Raw genomic sequence first — 14,317 nt, 5'->3', positions numbered from 1 at the left:
AGTAATCCATGATTTCCAGGTTACAAATAACCATGGAACCCTGGACTAAGTAATAGCACTTGAATTTTAGTTGGTATAAGTTTATGTGTGTGTTTGTGTGTGGTTTAAAATAAAATGGTAGTTACACTATTTTATGCATAGAGAAACTACACAAAATATTGTCTTCTGAAGGTTTCAAGATGTGGGTCCCATTTTTGGAAAAAATAGGTCACAAGGATTAAGCCATGATTTTCAGGTTACAAATAACCATGGAACCTGGACTAAGTAGTAGCATTTGAATTTTAGTTGGTATAAGTTTATGTGTATGTGTTTCTGTGTGTTTTAAACTAAAATGGTAGTTACACTATTTTATGCATAGAGAAACTACACAAAATATTGTCTTCTCAAGGTTTCAAGATGTGGGTCTCGTTTTCTGGAAAAAATAGGTCACATAGATTAAGCCATGATTTCCAGGTTACAAATAACCATGGAACCCTGGACTAAGTAATCCATGATTTCCAAGTTACAAATAACCATGGAACCTTGGACTAAGTAATAGCATTTGAATTTTAGATGGTATAAGTTTATGTGTGTTTTAAAATAAAATGGTAGTTACACTATTTTATGCATAGAAAAACTACACAAAATATTGTTAGTAAACCTTAAAGAGAAGCGTTGTCAACATTATAACTGTGCATACAAATGAAGAGAAGAAAAGAAAACAATTCTTAACGTGTATTCAGATAAGAGAAATTGTAAACGAGAATTTCAGAAAAACTAATGATGCATCTACTATAATGCAGTGAACCAATAATAATTTTCCCAAGTTATCTACAATGAGTAATGACCAGCATAAAACAAAAAATGATTGTGAAGACAAATCTTTCAGAAAAAATGAGGCTACAGAGAGCCTAGGAACTATAATATCAACAATGCTTCAAACTTATAAATTATGCTAATGGAGAATAAATACAAGGGCACTTAACATGAATACAATAAAAGAATAATAACAAGTTTTATTTGAACATTCTTAACATCGCAGGGATTATCAACAAGAGTTTTTACAATACTCAAACATGCAGTCTCTAAATTCTTCTCGATCATAAAGAGGCTTGCGGCCATGACAAGCCATACAACTACTGTGTCTAAAAAAACTCAATTAAAAATATATAAGACATTGTCGTGGCCGTACCTAACTCTGTCCTGACCTACAACTTGATTAAAAAAAATACGCAGCCATCCATATGGCCGCAAGGGTTTACTCTGCTAAAGACGTCGTGGCGCAACTGGCAGCAAATGGAGAGAACTTAGAATCAAAACTAGTAATCATCTGCGTAAGTCGTGGAAGAGAGCTAATAACAAATTTTGGGTCCTTTCCCTTCTCCAAAAAGTCGAGTTTCGAGAGTACCTATGCAAACAAGTTACAACCTGGGTTATGAATGGAAGTCCATGTAGGAGAAACAAAAATAATTGTTTACATTACAAGGGGTTGGAGTTACCTGTTAAGGCCGATGGCTTTGTATGTTGCCTCGAATATGCGCTGCATGCACATGCATTAGGGTTGAATAATGGAAGGATTGAATTAAAAACCAATTCATAATTGTGAAATCAAAACGTAAACATTACTTTCAGTTCCGGTCGAAACCCAATTCATCAAACACTTAATTAACCGCAAGTCTTAGCCTTGCTGGACTCCAGGACTCTGAATGTGCATCAACACATTGTAAAAAGATTGAATATAATAGAGTTTAAAATAACAGACACAATGTATTTATAGCTCATAATCTTAAAGCAAGCTAGAAAAGTTAAGACCAAGGCTCATACCTCTGAAACGTGCCCTGAAATAATTATGGTCACACTTCTATGACATTTATGGAAAGATAATATTTGTTAAAGGTTGTCCAAGAGCCTCTAAGAAACCAAGGTTACAATAGGGTTTCAATACTGGGAGTAGAGCTACAAAACTCCTCGAACAATATCAACTTAGGCAGTGTCGGCGGGGCTAGGCAGGTCGTTACCCTAAGCTCCTTGCCACACCATCCTCACCATTCAATCGGAAGGGAAAATTTGGTGCGTTAAATTTTACACCAAGATTAACCCCCACATGCATGGTGGGACCATCCATAGATGGACTAGAATGGTACTAGCTGGACCAAATGATGGAGAAGAGACACCATGAATAACATTATATATTACAATGTAACGTTAATTGAAAAACAATTGTGTTATATCAAACAATAAATATAATTAATTGTACCACATGTAGAGTGCAAGTCGAAACAGTAAAGATGTATTCCTATGCCTCATATATTGTGCCAAACCAAAATATATATATATAGCGTGGTTATGGTATACTTTCTAAAAGATGGAAGTAATTAAACATAAGCTATATAGTATTAAACAATTAAAGTAGGATATCATCGATTGAATGAAAATTTTTTTACATTTCCTAAATAGTAGTAAACAATTAAAGTAGGATATCATAAATTGAATGAAAAAAAAAATTACGTTTCCTAAAAAGTTACCTTGTGAATGATTAGAGAGGTGACAAAATAGTTAATTTGCTCTATTAAACTATTCACCCAAACCTTATAAGCTATATAGTAGGAAACAATTAAAGTAGGATATCATAAATTGAATGAAAAACATTTTACATTTCCTAGAAAGCTACTTGGTAAATTATTAGAGAGTGACAAAATAGTCAATTTGCTCCATTAAACTATCCACCCAAACCCCATAAGCTATATAATAGTAAACAATCAAACTAAGATATCATAAATTGAATTAAAAACCTTTTACATTTCCCAAAAAGTTACCTTGTGAATAATTAGAGAAATGACAAAATAGTTAATTTGCTCCCTTAAACTATCCACCCAAACCCAATCATTGACTTTTATATGCTTCACTGCTGAATTGACTTTTTTTCATAAAAAAAATATTTTAGCTACCCTCAAAAAAACCGTTATGTGAAACGAATTTATTAACTTTAAAGATGTCACCTGAATTTATTAACTTTAAAACCCTTAAAAAAACCGTTATGTGAAATGAATTTATTAACTTTAAAGATGTAACCTGAATTTATTAACTTTAAAGGTTTCCATATTTTAATATAATATACCAAATTGATGAGGATATACCAAATTGAGAATATGCTCATTTTAGTGAACTGAGCGTTAAACATATCCAGAAACCATTACGATAAACCCGTTGACAAATTTTTATTAGATAACATATCCAAGGATGGTGTGACAAGTCAGGCATTCAGAAAAGTGGGCGCCTTTTTGTGTAGCCGATATTAATTTATGATCCAGTTTATTCGTTTGTTTTAGGAAATATTTTCTCCACTGAGCGGCATACTCATTATAAAAATGGTTGTTTTAACGAATTTGACTTAGAGATTGGATACAGCAATTTTCTCGAATCCCTTTACGGAGGATGTCACCGTATAATAAAGCTAATGGAGTCGGCGGTGTAAAGAATGATATAGACATACAGCATACCGACATTCTCCACTCGGATGGTGGAATGCTAATTTAAATCTGAATTATTGAAAAGTCACACTGGCTAACTTTGCATGCAATTCTATAATAGTTTGGCCACAGAAAGATTGGTTCAGCCATTAAAATAAATTAAATGTAAAGAAAGATGTTGAATGCAACTCGCCACATTGACAGGGACAGGATGTCATGTTCATATGATATTGGTTGAATGCAATTCGCCATAATGATAGGGATGTCACGTTCACTGTAATTATATATTAATGGTAGATTTTAAAAATATTTTAAAATTTGATATTTAGAAAATATCTTAAAATCTAATAATAAAGAATATTTTTAAATCTATCCTACTCAGAAAACTAACGCCACCCTTGTGAATTCCTGAATTCCAATCCACTACTGGGAACTCATATATTCAAGCAACTAATTATCTCTGTGACTTTCTACCTTCCTCCTCATCTCTTACTGGGCTAACTATGGCCGTTGCTTCGTCTTCTTCGCCAAAACTTGAGTTCCTTATGTCGAACCAACTAGAACGAAATACGTCTGGTTTTCAATTCCTCCTTAGCAAACGCCCAAGTTTCTCTCTCAGGTCCTCAGAGCATGTTAAGTTCAAATTCTCAGAAGAATATCGATGCCATTATAGAGTAAGGGTAAGGTCTCAAGCTGAAGCTGCACCAACATCTCGTGATAAAAAAGGGGATGAGAGAACCATCAATCAGCAGTGCATTAAGGGTAAGCTTTCGGCCTGGCAAAGCGTCCCCAAGGAGCGTTGGGAGGGTGAACTTGCAGTCGATGGTCATGTTCCACTCTGGTTGGTCAGTCTGCTGTATTTGGCATCAATTTTTCGGTTTTGCATATACTTCTATACAATGATTCGTTGGCTTATAACTTATAAAAATCTAGATATTGATGAATTTGAATCACTGGTTATCATGAAGCTAGTGTCCTCACATTCTATTATGGTTATATACAGCATGGTACTTATCTCAGAAACGGACCAGGGATGTTTCATATAGGCGATTATAAATTCAGGCACCTTTTTGACGGGTATGCGTATTTTTCAGAACCTATCGTTGTAATATGAATGACTTTCTTATTTTTTACTTTATTGGATTTTTTGGAATTTTAAATCATTTTTTTTAATTTTCAATTTTCAGTTATGTAGATTTTTTTGGAATTTTTAATTTCAGTTGTGTAATTTGCAATAAATTTTCAGTGTTTGAATCTATTTTTATATTAAAAATATATATTTTCAACAATTTAAATTCACAATTTTACTAAAAATTGTGTTAAATTGGAAAACAAAAATTATACTTTTATTGTCTGAAATTTTGGAATATGAACAGCTTAGAATGTTTTTATTGTGGGATATTTGGAGTAGACACTGGACCTATCATCAGGGACCATAAAGTTTTCTAGTCCCTAATGATTTTGGTCCCTGAGGATGAGTGGAGTGTCCACTGAAACATTTGGAAAACACTCTACACAATTCATATCCCAAAGCTTTAGACAATATGAATAACTGTGGAAATGGCCACTCTCAAACCATATTCCTTACTAAACATATACACTACTTTTTGTAATTGAGAAATATGACTTAACTACAATATTTTAATGTTTAGTGTTTAGAATATCATAAGGAAATTCTATTGCAGATTTTAAAACACTTAATGGTTAAGTAATCTTTAGAAATGGAATATCTCAAGAGACATCAAAACTTTGAATCCTTTTATACTTTAAAAACACATTTTAAATAGCTTAAATTTATAAGTTTTCCAAAAATTGTATCATCCTGGAAAAACAATTAGGCTTATTAAGAAAAATATATATATTGTTTTCCTAAATTGAACCTTTTTACCACTAAAGATCTTTCTAGGGCTCAAATTTACAACAATAATAATTGAAGTGTTATATTTTAATGGAGTTGTCTATAATGCGACTTTTTGGAGATTCAGGTGACGGAATCCGGCCGAAGAAATTGAGGTTAAATCTTGATTTGTTGCAGTTAAAATGGTTTTTTAACTGCATATTTGGATTCAGCACCCTCGAAAACCCCTAGGACGCTTTCATTGTGCAGAAACTAGCTATCAAACTTGCGATTCCAATAAATTCCAGCGAGATTTCGACCAGAAAAACCCGCCGAAAAAGCTTTCAAAAAGTCACGTTATAGACAACTGCTATTTTAATGTGCAAAATATCTGAGTAAAATTTTAATACAAACTTTAAATTATTTAATAATTAGAAATTTTTACTTCATGCAAAAAAAAATTGAGAATTTTAAATTTCAATTATGTAATCTACAAAAATCAAATATCAAAAGATTTACATTACTCTAAATACACTTATGAGCTCAGAAACACATTTTAATTCACAAAACACTAAAACCATGCTCCTTAAGGAAAAATATATATTGTTTTTCTAAATAAAGCTTTTCTTAGTACTCAAGGTATTCCTTGAGCTCAAGGTTATTGCAATGATGTGTTAAATACTATATTTTATTCTGAATAAAATATTATTAGACATTTTAAAATATTCCAGAAATTTAATGAACGTGAACCCAATAAACTTAAATATTCCAAAATCGAATCAGATGTATGCCCTAAAGATAGATGCCATTAAGAGGATATCTATATTGAATCTATATATTATTTAATCTATTTTTTTAGGTTGAGCCTTCTTGGCACTGAAAATATTCCTTGGGTCAGCTTTACAGCAATGATGTCATAAATTCTGTATATTACTCTATAGGATATCTCAGTGAAACTCTCTTGGAAATTTTAAAATATTTTGGAAATTCTATCGACATAAGCCAAATGAACTTGAATATTGCAAAATCTAATCCAGATAAATATGATGCCCTCTGATAATATCTGTATTGAATTGTCTTGTCTCGTGCCAGGTACGCTACTTTAGTTCGCCTTCATTTCGAGAATGGGAGATTGGTTGCGGGGCATGCACAGTTAGAATCCGAGGCTTACCAGGCAGCTAAGAAGTATAACAAGATTTGTTACAGGGAATTTTCAGAGGTTCCACAGCAGTCCAACTTCTTCAAATACATCGGAGAACTCGCCAGTTTGTTTTCTGGTGCTTCCTTGACTGACAATGCAAATACAGGAGTGGTCAGGTAGTTTCGTTTATTCATTTTTCTTGCTGCTTCGATAGCTTACCAGCATATTGACCTTCCTGGAAAATTTGTGCCACCATTCAAAATATCCATATTTATACCAGAATTCTGAACTCCCATGATCATTACACTTCACGTAGTTTTGTTTTTTCAACCATGTCGAGTTTTGCAGGCTTGGAGATGGACGGGTTGTATGCCTGACAGAGACAAGAAAGGGGTCTATCCAGATTGATCCCAACACTCTCGAAACTATTGGCAAGTTTGATTATTCTGATAATCTAGGGGTAACGTTATAACTCACATTTATCGGTTTTTATTTTTTTACATCTCGAGATACAAATTTTTTTACATCTCGAGATACAAACATTTTAGGGTTCAATAGATGTCAGTTAAGATTAACCTTCATAGATTTGGGTGGAATAGGTTATATTAATGGGTATTTAAATATAGGGGGTTTAAGCAGTGCATTATGGTATTATTTTTGGGATTCAACTGTGTTAAGTAAGTGATTCACTTATGACTATTTTTATGAGAGGTAGCGGTAATTGACTAATTTCTCATGATTTGAATAGTTCACTTAGCACTGATTGCATCGGGTGATGCTCACAGTGGTGAAGAAGTGGGATTGAAACTGGTGAAATAGATCACATAGTGTCAATCATCACTTCCAAGGCTTGCACCCGGTAACCAGAACTTCCTTGGAGGTCACCCATCCCAGATCGCCTCTGGCTCAAGCAAGCTTATTTCACCAATTTCAATTCCACTTCTTCACCCCTGCTATGCAATGAGTGCTAAGTGAACTATTCAAATCATGAGAAATTAGTCACTTACAACTACCTCTCATAGAAATGGTCATACCTAAATGACTTACTTAACTCAGTTGAATCCCAAAAATGATATCTAATATTAATGAGTATTATTGTAGAATCAGAGACTAATCACAGTTTCTCTTATATTGTTTTTTTCTTTTTTCTTCTTATCTAATTATAACAAATATGAAAAATTATAAGTTATTTTATAATTAAATAACAATATTAATTAATTAGTATAGTCTCAATTATTAAAGTATTTTTGTTATTAAAAAGTCATGGATTTAACTCTACAAACACTAGTCATAGTTATTAAAATATTTTTGTTATTGAAAAGTGATGGCTCTAATTCTATAAACACTCTCAAAGTAAGCTCGGTAATTGAACAGACAGGAAGCCGATATTTTCTAGGAAATCTGCCTCATACAAATATTTCATGAACTGGACAGTCTTTTGACCTTTTCTAATAAATCGACCTCATACAAATATTTCATTAACTCACATACTCTTCTGAGAAGTGATCCCTTTACATAAATCTGCTTAGGACCAATATTCTGTAGATCGTGGTCACTGATTAATGGATTTTGTGGTTCGCAGGGGTTAATTCATTCCGCTCATCCAGCAGTCTCTGATACGGAATTCATCACGTTGATCCCCGATCTCATCAACCCTGGTTATACTGTCGCCCGCATGCTTCCTGGATCGAACGAAAGAACTTTCATCGGACGGGTAAGATCAGTATTGCTGATTTTCTGCAATTATAGAATGATAAATTTTGGGTCGCAGATCCATAATGCACAATAATTCTTTATGGGATTCAGGTGAATTGCAGAGGCGGTCCCGCTCCTGGTTGGGTACATTCATTTGCTGTAACGGAAAACTATGTGGTAATTCCGGAAATGCCACTGAGGTACTGTGCGAAGAATCTGTTGAGAGCCGAACCAACGCCTCTGTACAAATTCGAATGGCACCCAGAGTCCAAGGCATTTATGCACGTCATGTCAAAAGCTACTGGAGACCTGGTGAGTGCCCCTCTCATGTTGTTCTTTCAATCTCTATTTATGGAATCATATTAAGTAAATGATTTTGCTCTGATGTTAGAAATTAGAGAGATATGTAAATTAGAAGTTTCAGAAATCATAGTACCTTGATTTGCTTGTAGCAGAATCTTATGCAGCTGGTTGCATAGCCTAGTTCTATGAAGGAAATTCAAACGTATGCAGCAAACTAGTGAAAACCTTATATGATTGGAGACCACAAAATCATTTATCAAGTTGTTAATGCAGCAAGAAACATAACTCTGTAAAGCTATTTTGATGACGATGGGATATCATATGGGCAAGGTTGTACTTTAGGAAAAAAAATAAAAATAAAAAGTACAGACAGTTTTTAATTATTTTGAGAAGCAATTTGATGAAACACATAGAATAGAATATATATATATATATATATAAAAGTGTGATTTTAAAATTTGAAATAAATCTTAAATGCATAAATAAATTTAGTTTTTTTAGATTTTGCAAATTACATCATTCAAATATTTATCCTAAAAGTTTCAAAATATAATATATATCAAAAGAAAAACAAAAGTTGAAAATAATTAAATAGTTTTAAAACACTTTATACTGGAAATTTAATTAGTATATTCTGTTAATTTTATAACACATTAAATCACTTTATAGTCCAAAGTTAATTAGTATATTCTTTTAATCTTATAACATGTTAAATTTTTTATAAAATTTTAAAGTGAAAAATTATAAGTTGAAAAAAATAGATTTATTTTTTATTTAAAATTTAAATAAGATGGTTTAATAATTTAAGCATTATTTTGTTATGAAGTATTATATAAATCATGAAATTTAAGGTTTAAATTTCTATAGATTAAATAATAAAAAAGAATTGCTATTAAAAATAAAATAATAATAATAATAAATGAATGAATAATATTTCTATACTAATAATTTATTTAAATTTTATAAAAATATTAAAAATTAAAAAATATATCATAAAAATATTTACGATGAATTTTAAAAATAATTTTATACTATCAAAAATGTGATGCAATGATTCGGAAACTCTTATTTTATTAATAAATTTATTTAATCTTATTTTATTAATAAAATTATTAATTAAATAAATTTATTTTTTTAGATAAAATATTAAAATTATTTATAATATTTAATTAAATAAAAAATTTATCCAAAAAAGCTAATAAACAATAATTCTAAAATATAAAAAATACTAGAAAATATTCATTACATCGAATATTTTTTAATTCAAAATATTAACATTAAATTTCAAATACTATTTCATACATTTAATTAATAAATATTTAAATTAATAAATTATGAATAATTTAAAAGGCACATTTTATTCTAACTAATAAATTTGTCTTTAAATTGTTTATAAATTTGTCTTTAAATTGTTTAATAAAAAACATGAGCATTAATCAAAAAATATGAGCATTTCTCAAGCAGAATAAACTATTTAAATAAATAAATTTCAATAAATTATTTATAATTTAAATGTAACATTTCTATATTATGATTAGCTTTTAATTTTTAATAATATTTTTTAACTAAATAACCTTCAAAAATTTGTTTTATATTTTTTGGTCCTAATTTTTTCTTATTTAACTAATAAAATAATTTTGACCCCGGTCCTAGAGTCAAACTAGTCGTTGGTCAAGTTAGATGTTGGGTGCTCTGCTCAGATTATTTAACTTGCTTTGCTGGATCTGTTTCTTCAACTTGTCCTGACGATGAACCACACTAATTGGTTCGAAACGCGTAGACAAATGATATTACTTGTGATTTTCGCCAAAAAAAATCTCTCTAACTTGATATGGATCACAGAAGCCTGAACTCTATTAATGTAACATTTTATTAAACTACATAAATTAATATTATAACATTTTCAACACTTACAAAAATAAATAATAAAACCATATTAAATGAAAAACATTATAAACGATCTACCATTACCATATCCCTTTGGAATAATTAATAAACCCCAATAAACTATTTACAATTTAAATGTAAACATTTTATCCCAACAACATAAATTGATAATAACACTCTTTCACCTCAGAAAAATCATAAAAGCGATAAACCTTAACTACTTTGCAAAATTAAAAAAAAAATAACATTCAACATTTATTAAATAATATAACGCAACCCCACAAAATAATTTAATCTGTCCAAAGATTTAAGACATCAGGGGCTGTGAAAAAACTGCATCGCTTACATTACATAGATTACAAAACTGGATTACAAAACTGTGCACGTGAGTGCATGACGCGCTGGTTTGGGCGGTAGGCTTTCGCATCCCCCAGTCAGGATCGATTTTGGTCAATGCTGCGCGCTGCTGTTGCAGCACATGATTCTATGATGACGTATATGTTCCGATGTTGATGTAATCTGCACGTATTCTATTCGCTTCGGCGATATTATATGATGAAATCTGCTCATTTCGGCGATGTATTATGATTGTTCAGCGAGAATTCGCTCCCCCACTCAAAAAAAAATTACAAAACTGCATCGTTTCCTTCTTTCAGTAATTGGATTAAATGCCATTAGCTGACAACAGATTTTCACTATTTTCGATTGCATCCCTGAAAGCTTGTGGCAATGATGGCAGGTAGCATCGGTGGAAGTGCCACTGTTTGTGACATTTCACTTCATTAATGCCTATGAAGTCAACGGCAACGATGGGAACCCCATCTCAGTGATAGCTGATTGTTGTGAGCATTATGCTGATCCCACCATCTTAGATAAGCTCAGGCTTGAAGAGTTGAGATCCTTCTCTGGTCAAGATGTTCTTCCAGACGCCAGGTAAGCCTACCAAACACCTTTCCCTGGAAGCAAAGAAAAATCTTTCAAGAATTTAGGGTTTAGGGACTTCAACAAGCTCGAAACAGCAGTCAGTATTAATCAATTAAATAGATATGCGGGCTTGAAATTTGCACGTGGTAACTGAAGTTAATATCAGAAATTAACAGAATCCATATTGGTGAGTTTTTTTTTAATCAGAGTGGGACGATTCATCCTACCGCTGGACGGCAGTCCAAAAGGAGAACTAGTTGCTGCTTTGCCACCGGAGGAACACGGGAAAGGGATGGACATGTGCAGCATCAATCCACGGAACGCGGGGAGGCAATATCGTTATGCATATGCCTGTGGAGCCCAACGCCCCTGCAACTTTCCAAACACCCTCACCAAGGTCTGCGTAATTGTATTTCATTAACACTATATGATATTTTTAGCATGGATTGGCTAATTAGCCCTTTATCCATATAAAGGGTGAATGTTAATACTTAATTTTAAGGTCAGTATGAAAGTTAAATTTTTTATGTTAAAATTGGTATAATCTTTATAGATTTATTTTAAATATTAATCTAATATGAGTTAAGAAGGATTTAATTTTTTCATTTCTGAATTTTTTTATGAGTCACATTATTTAAATGTTTTGTATGGTAATTTAATTTTTTAATTTTAGATTTTTCATAATATTTATTTTGTTGGACATGTACAAAATTTCAAATCAATTTTGATGACCAACAGACAACATTGGATAGCATTACACATCATATTGAACTAGTGTTATAATAAAAGCATACTTCATAAATAACAAACTATCTTCACCTCTAACATCTCTAATCACAATGGCTAAGGATAAGAGCAATAAGAATGTGTTGATGACTCGTGCAGATTGATTTGAAGGAGAGAAAAGCAAAGAACTGGTACGAGGAAGGAGGCATTCCATCTGAGCCCTTCTTTGTCGCTAGACCAGACACCCATGTTGAAGACGATGGTAAGTATTTTACTTTTATTATTATTGATAGTAAATGCAGTAATAAATTAGTTTTATTATTATTATTATTGAGTTGAGAGGTTCATTCTGTAATTCACTATGAAGATTGTCTATGGAATTGATAAGTGTTTTTTTAAATAAAAATAAATTATGCTTTTATAGAAAAATAATGTTGGCAATTATAATAAAAATGAATATGTTGTAAAATAATTAGAAATAAAAAAAAAAAGGTTTGAATAAAATGTTTGAACCTTATACTTTTCAAAAATATTTCAACAAAAAATTTAAATAAACTATTTGAAGATCTATCTTAACTAATTTATGTAGATGTCAACTTCATATATATCTATCTATAAAACAAAATGTTAAAGTATAATATTTTAATGTTGTATATAATAAAACATTCAATGTGAATTATCAATAAAACATTTTAATACTACTTAATATTGGCATATACTTAAAAATATATTAATAATAAAAAAAATCATTTTAACTTGACGTGATAAAATGTCTCCATATACATGTTATGTAAAATATTTTAATGTCAACTATATATATATTATATATCATTTAACAAAATTATGTATCCATAATGAAAAACTAATTTTTATGGTTAAAAAGTTTGTTTGGTTCTATATATAGCAATCAAAAATACAATTTAAACAATGAAAAATTACACATTGTATTTTGCACTCTAAAAAGATTTGCACATGAATAAATTTGATCCCTCTCTGCTCATGTTAGATCCGTATTTGAGATGGATCTATGTTGCGAATATGGGTTTAGTGTAGTAATCTGGTACGTTTAAGAACAAAATCTATTTATTATAATGAGGAATCTGAAGAGTTAAGGTAGATAATAATGTCACATAGTCAAATATGTCACAGCATGAGATTTTGAATCCAGTGGGGAAAAAGAAAAAGACAACAGACCATGCCCCACACGACCTGCACTAGCTAACAACTAAAAAACTAGTTATTGCCTAGAGATTACTTATATATATATATATATATATATATATATATATATATATAATATGCTACTAAATAAATAATTATGATAGAGATTGCAAATATTAAACATCATGCACTAAGCGAACTTAGAGAACAAAAATGAAATTGGTTTACCATAATTAGTTTTAGTCTAATAATTAATCTACTATAATTAGTTTACTCCAATAATTAATTTACTATTTTTTCATTCTATTTATTAAACATCATATTTATTATTATAAGTCATCATATTTATAATAATAAACTAGCTTTTAATATTTTCAAATCTAGAATTTTGGTGTTTGAAATCGATTTACAGTAATCTCGCCTTTATATAACACTTAATATACAACTATATTTAGTATTTATCAAGTCAAACTTCTTTAATGGAATTGAATTGTATGCAGGAGTGGTGATATCGTTGGTTAGCGATAGGCACGGGGGAGCGTTTGTTGTTCTGCTGGACGGTTCAACGTTTACAGAAATTGCGAGGGCAAAACTACCCTATGGACTACCTTATGGTCTGCATGGCTGCTGGGTTCCATTTCGCTGAAACTAGGGGATGCACAAGCATCCCAAGAAGCAAGCTGGATATTTCAAAGAATGCATATCTATTATACAAAAGAATGTATGCAATACATATTGTGATAATTTCAAACAAATTTAGAATTATTTTTCCTTTTAATAAATATATTTATATATTTTTAATAAATTTTGATATTATTTTGTAAATTTATTTTAACTTTGAATTTGTTATTGGAGAGATGAAATTTTTTAGAAGCCTAAGGAAATGATTTTTTTGGGATTGATTTATATTTTTTTTTTTAATAAATAATACTTTTTAATGAATTTTGATTAAGTAGTATAAATTGATTTTAATTTTGAATCTATGTATGAGAAGTATCAAAATTTTCAAGATTACAAGGATTTTATCTGAAATTAAAATAGATTTAAACTAATTTATCACTCTTTTATCAATATTTTCCTTTAATGTGACATGTCAAATTCATCTCTAACAAGGAAGTAATGACACCTTTTCCTAAGGATCGTAAAAATTGTTTCTTTATCTAATAACATTTTGTTTACTTTCACATGCTTTAT

At 30.6% G+C, this 14,317-nt stretch overlaps 1 protein-coding gene across 1 annotated transcript; it reads left to right on the top strand.

The window, feature by feature from the left end:
* Positions 1-3,952: 3,952 nt before the first annotated feature.
* On the top strand, positions 3,953-13,769 carry LOC149258456 (carotenoid cleavage dioxygenase 8 homolog B, chloroplastic-like). Its single transcript, XM_089417383.1, has 10 exons — positions 3,953-4,294; positions 4,453-4,526; positions 6,379-6,603; positions 6,776-6,887; positions 8,010-8,141; positions 8,234-8,434; positions 11,052-11,245; positions 11,444-11,633; positions 12,122-12,224; positions 13,624-13,769. Exons 1-10 carry the CDS (start codon positions 3,953-3,955, stop codon positions 13,767-13,769), a joined length of 1,719 nt encoding a protein of 572 aa, XP_089273509.1.
* The last annotated feature ends 548 nt before the right edge of the window (positions 13,770-14,317 follow it).

The sequence above is a fragment of the Pinus tabuliformis genome, chromosome 6 (assembly GCF_031772625.1).
Source record: "Pinus tabuliformis cultivar Carrire ecotype Pingquan chromosome 6, CPIR1, whole genome shotgun sequence".
NCBI classification, from domain to species: Eukaryota; Viridiplantae; Streptophyta; class Pinopsida; order Pinales; family Pinaceae; genus Pinus; species Pinus tabuliformis.
Note: the sequence above shows the minus strand (reverse complement) of the source record. Positions and strands in the feature narration are given on the sequence as shown.

Coding starts and splice junctions, on each gene's coding strand:
- LOC149258456 (XM_089417383.1), top strand. CDS start 3,953: ATGGCCGTTGCTTCGTCTTCTTCGCCAAAACTTGAGTTCCTTATGTCG. Junction 6,888..8,009: donor ATTATTCTGATAATCTAGGG/GTAACGTTATAA, acceptor TGTGGTTCGCAG/GGGTTAATTCATTCCGCTCA. Junction 11,246..11,443: donor GATGTTCTTCCAGACGCCAG/GTAAGCCTACCA, acceptor TTTTTTAATCAG/AGTGGGACGATTCATCCTAC.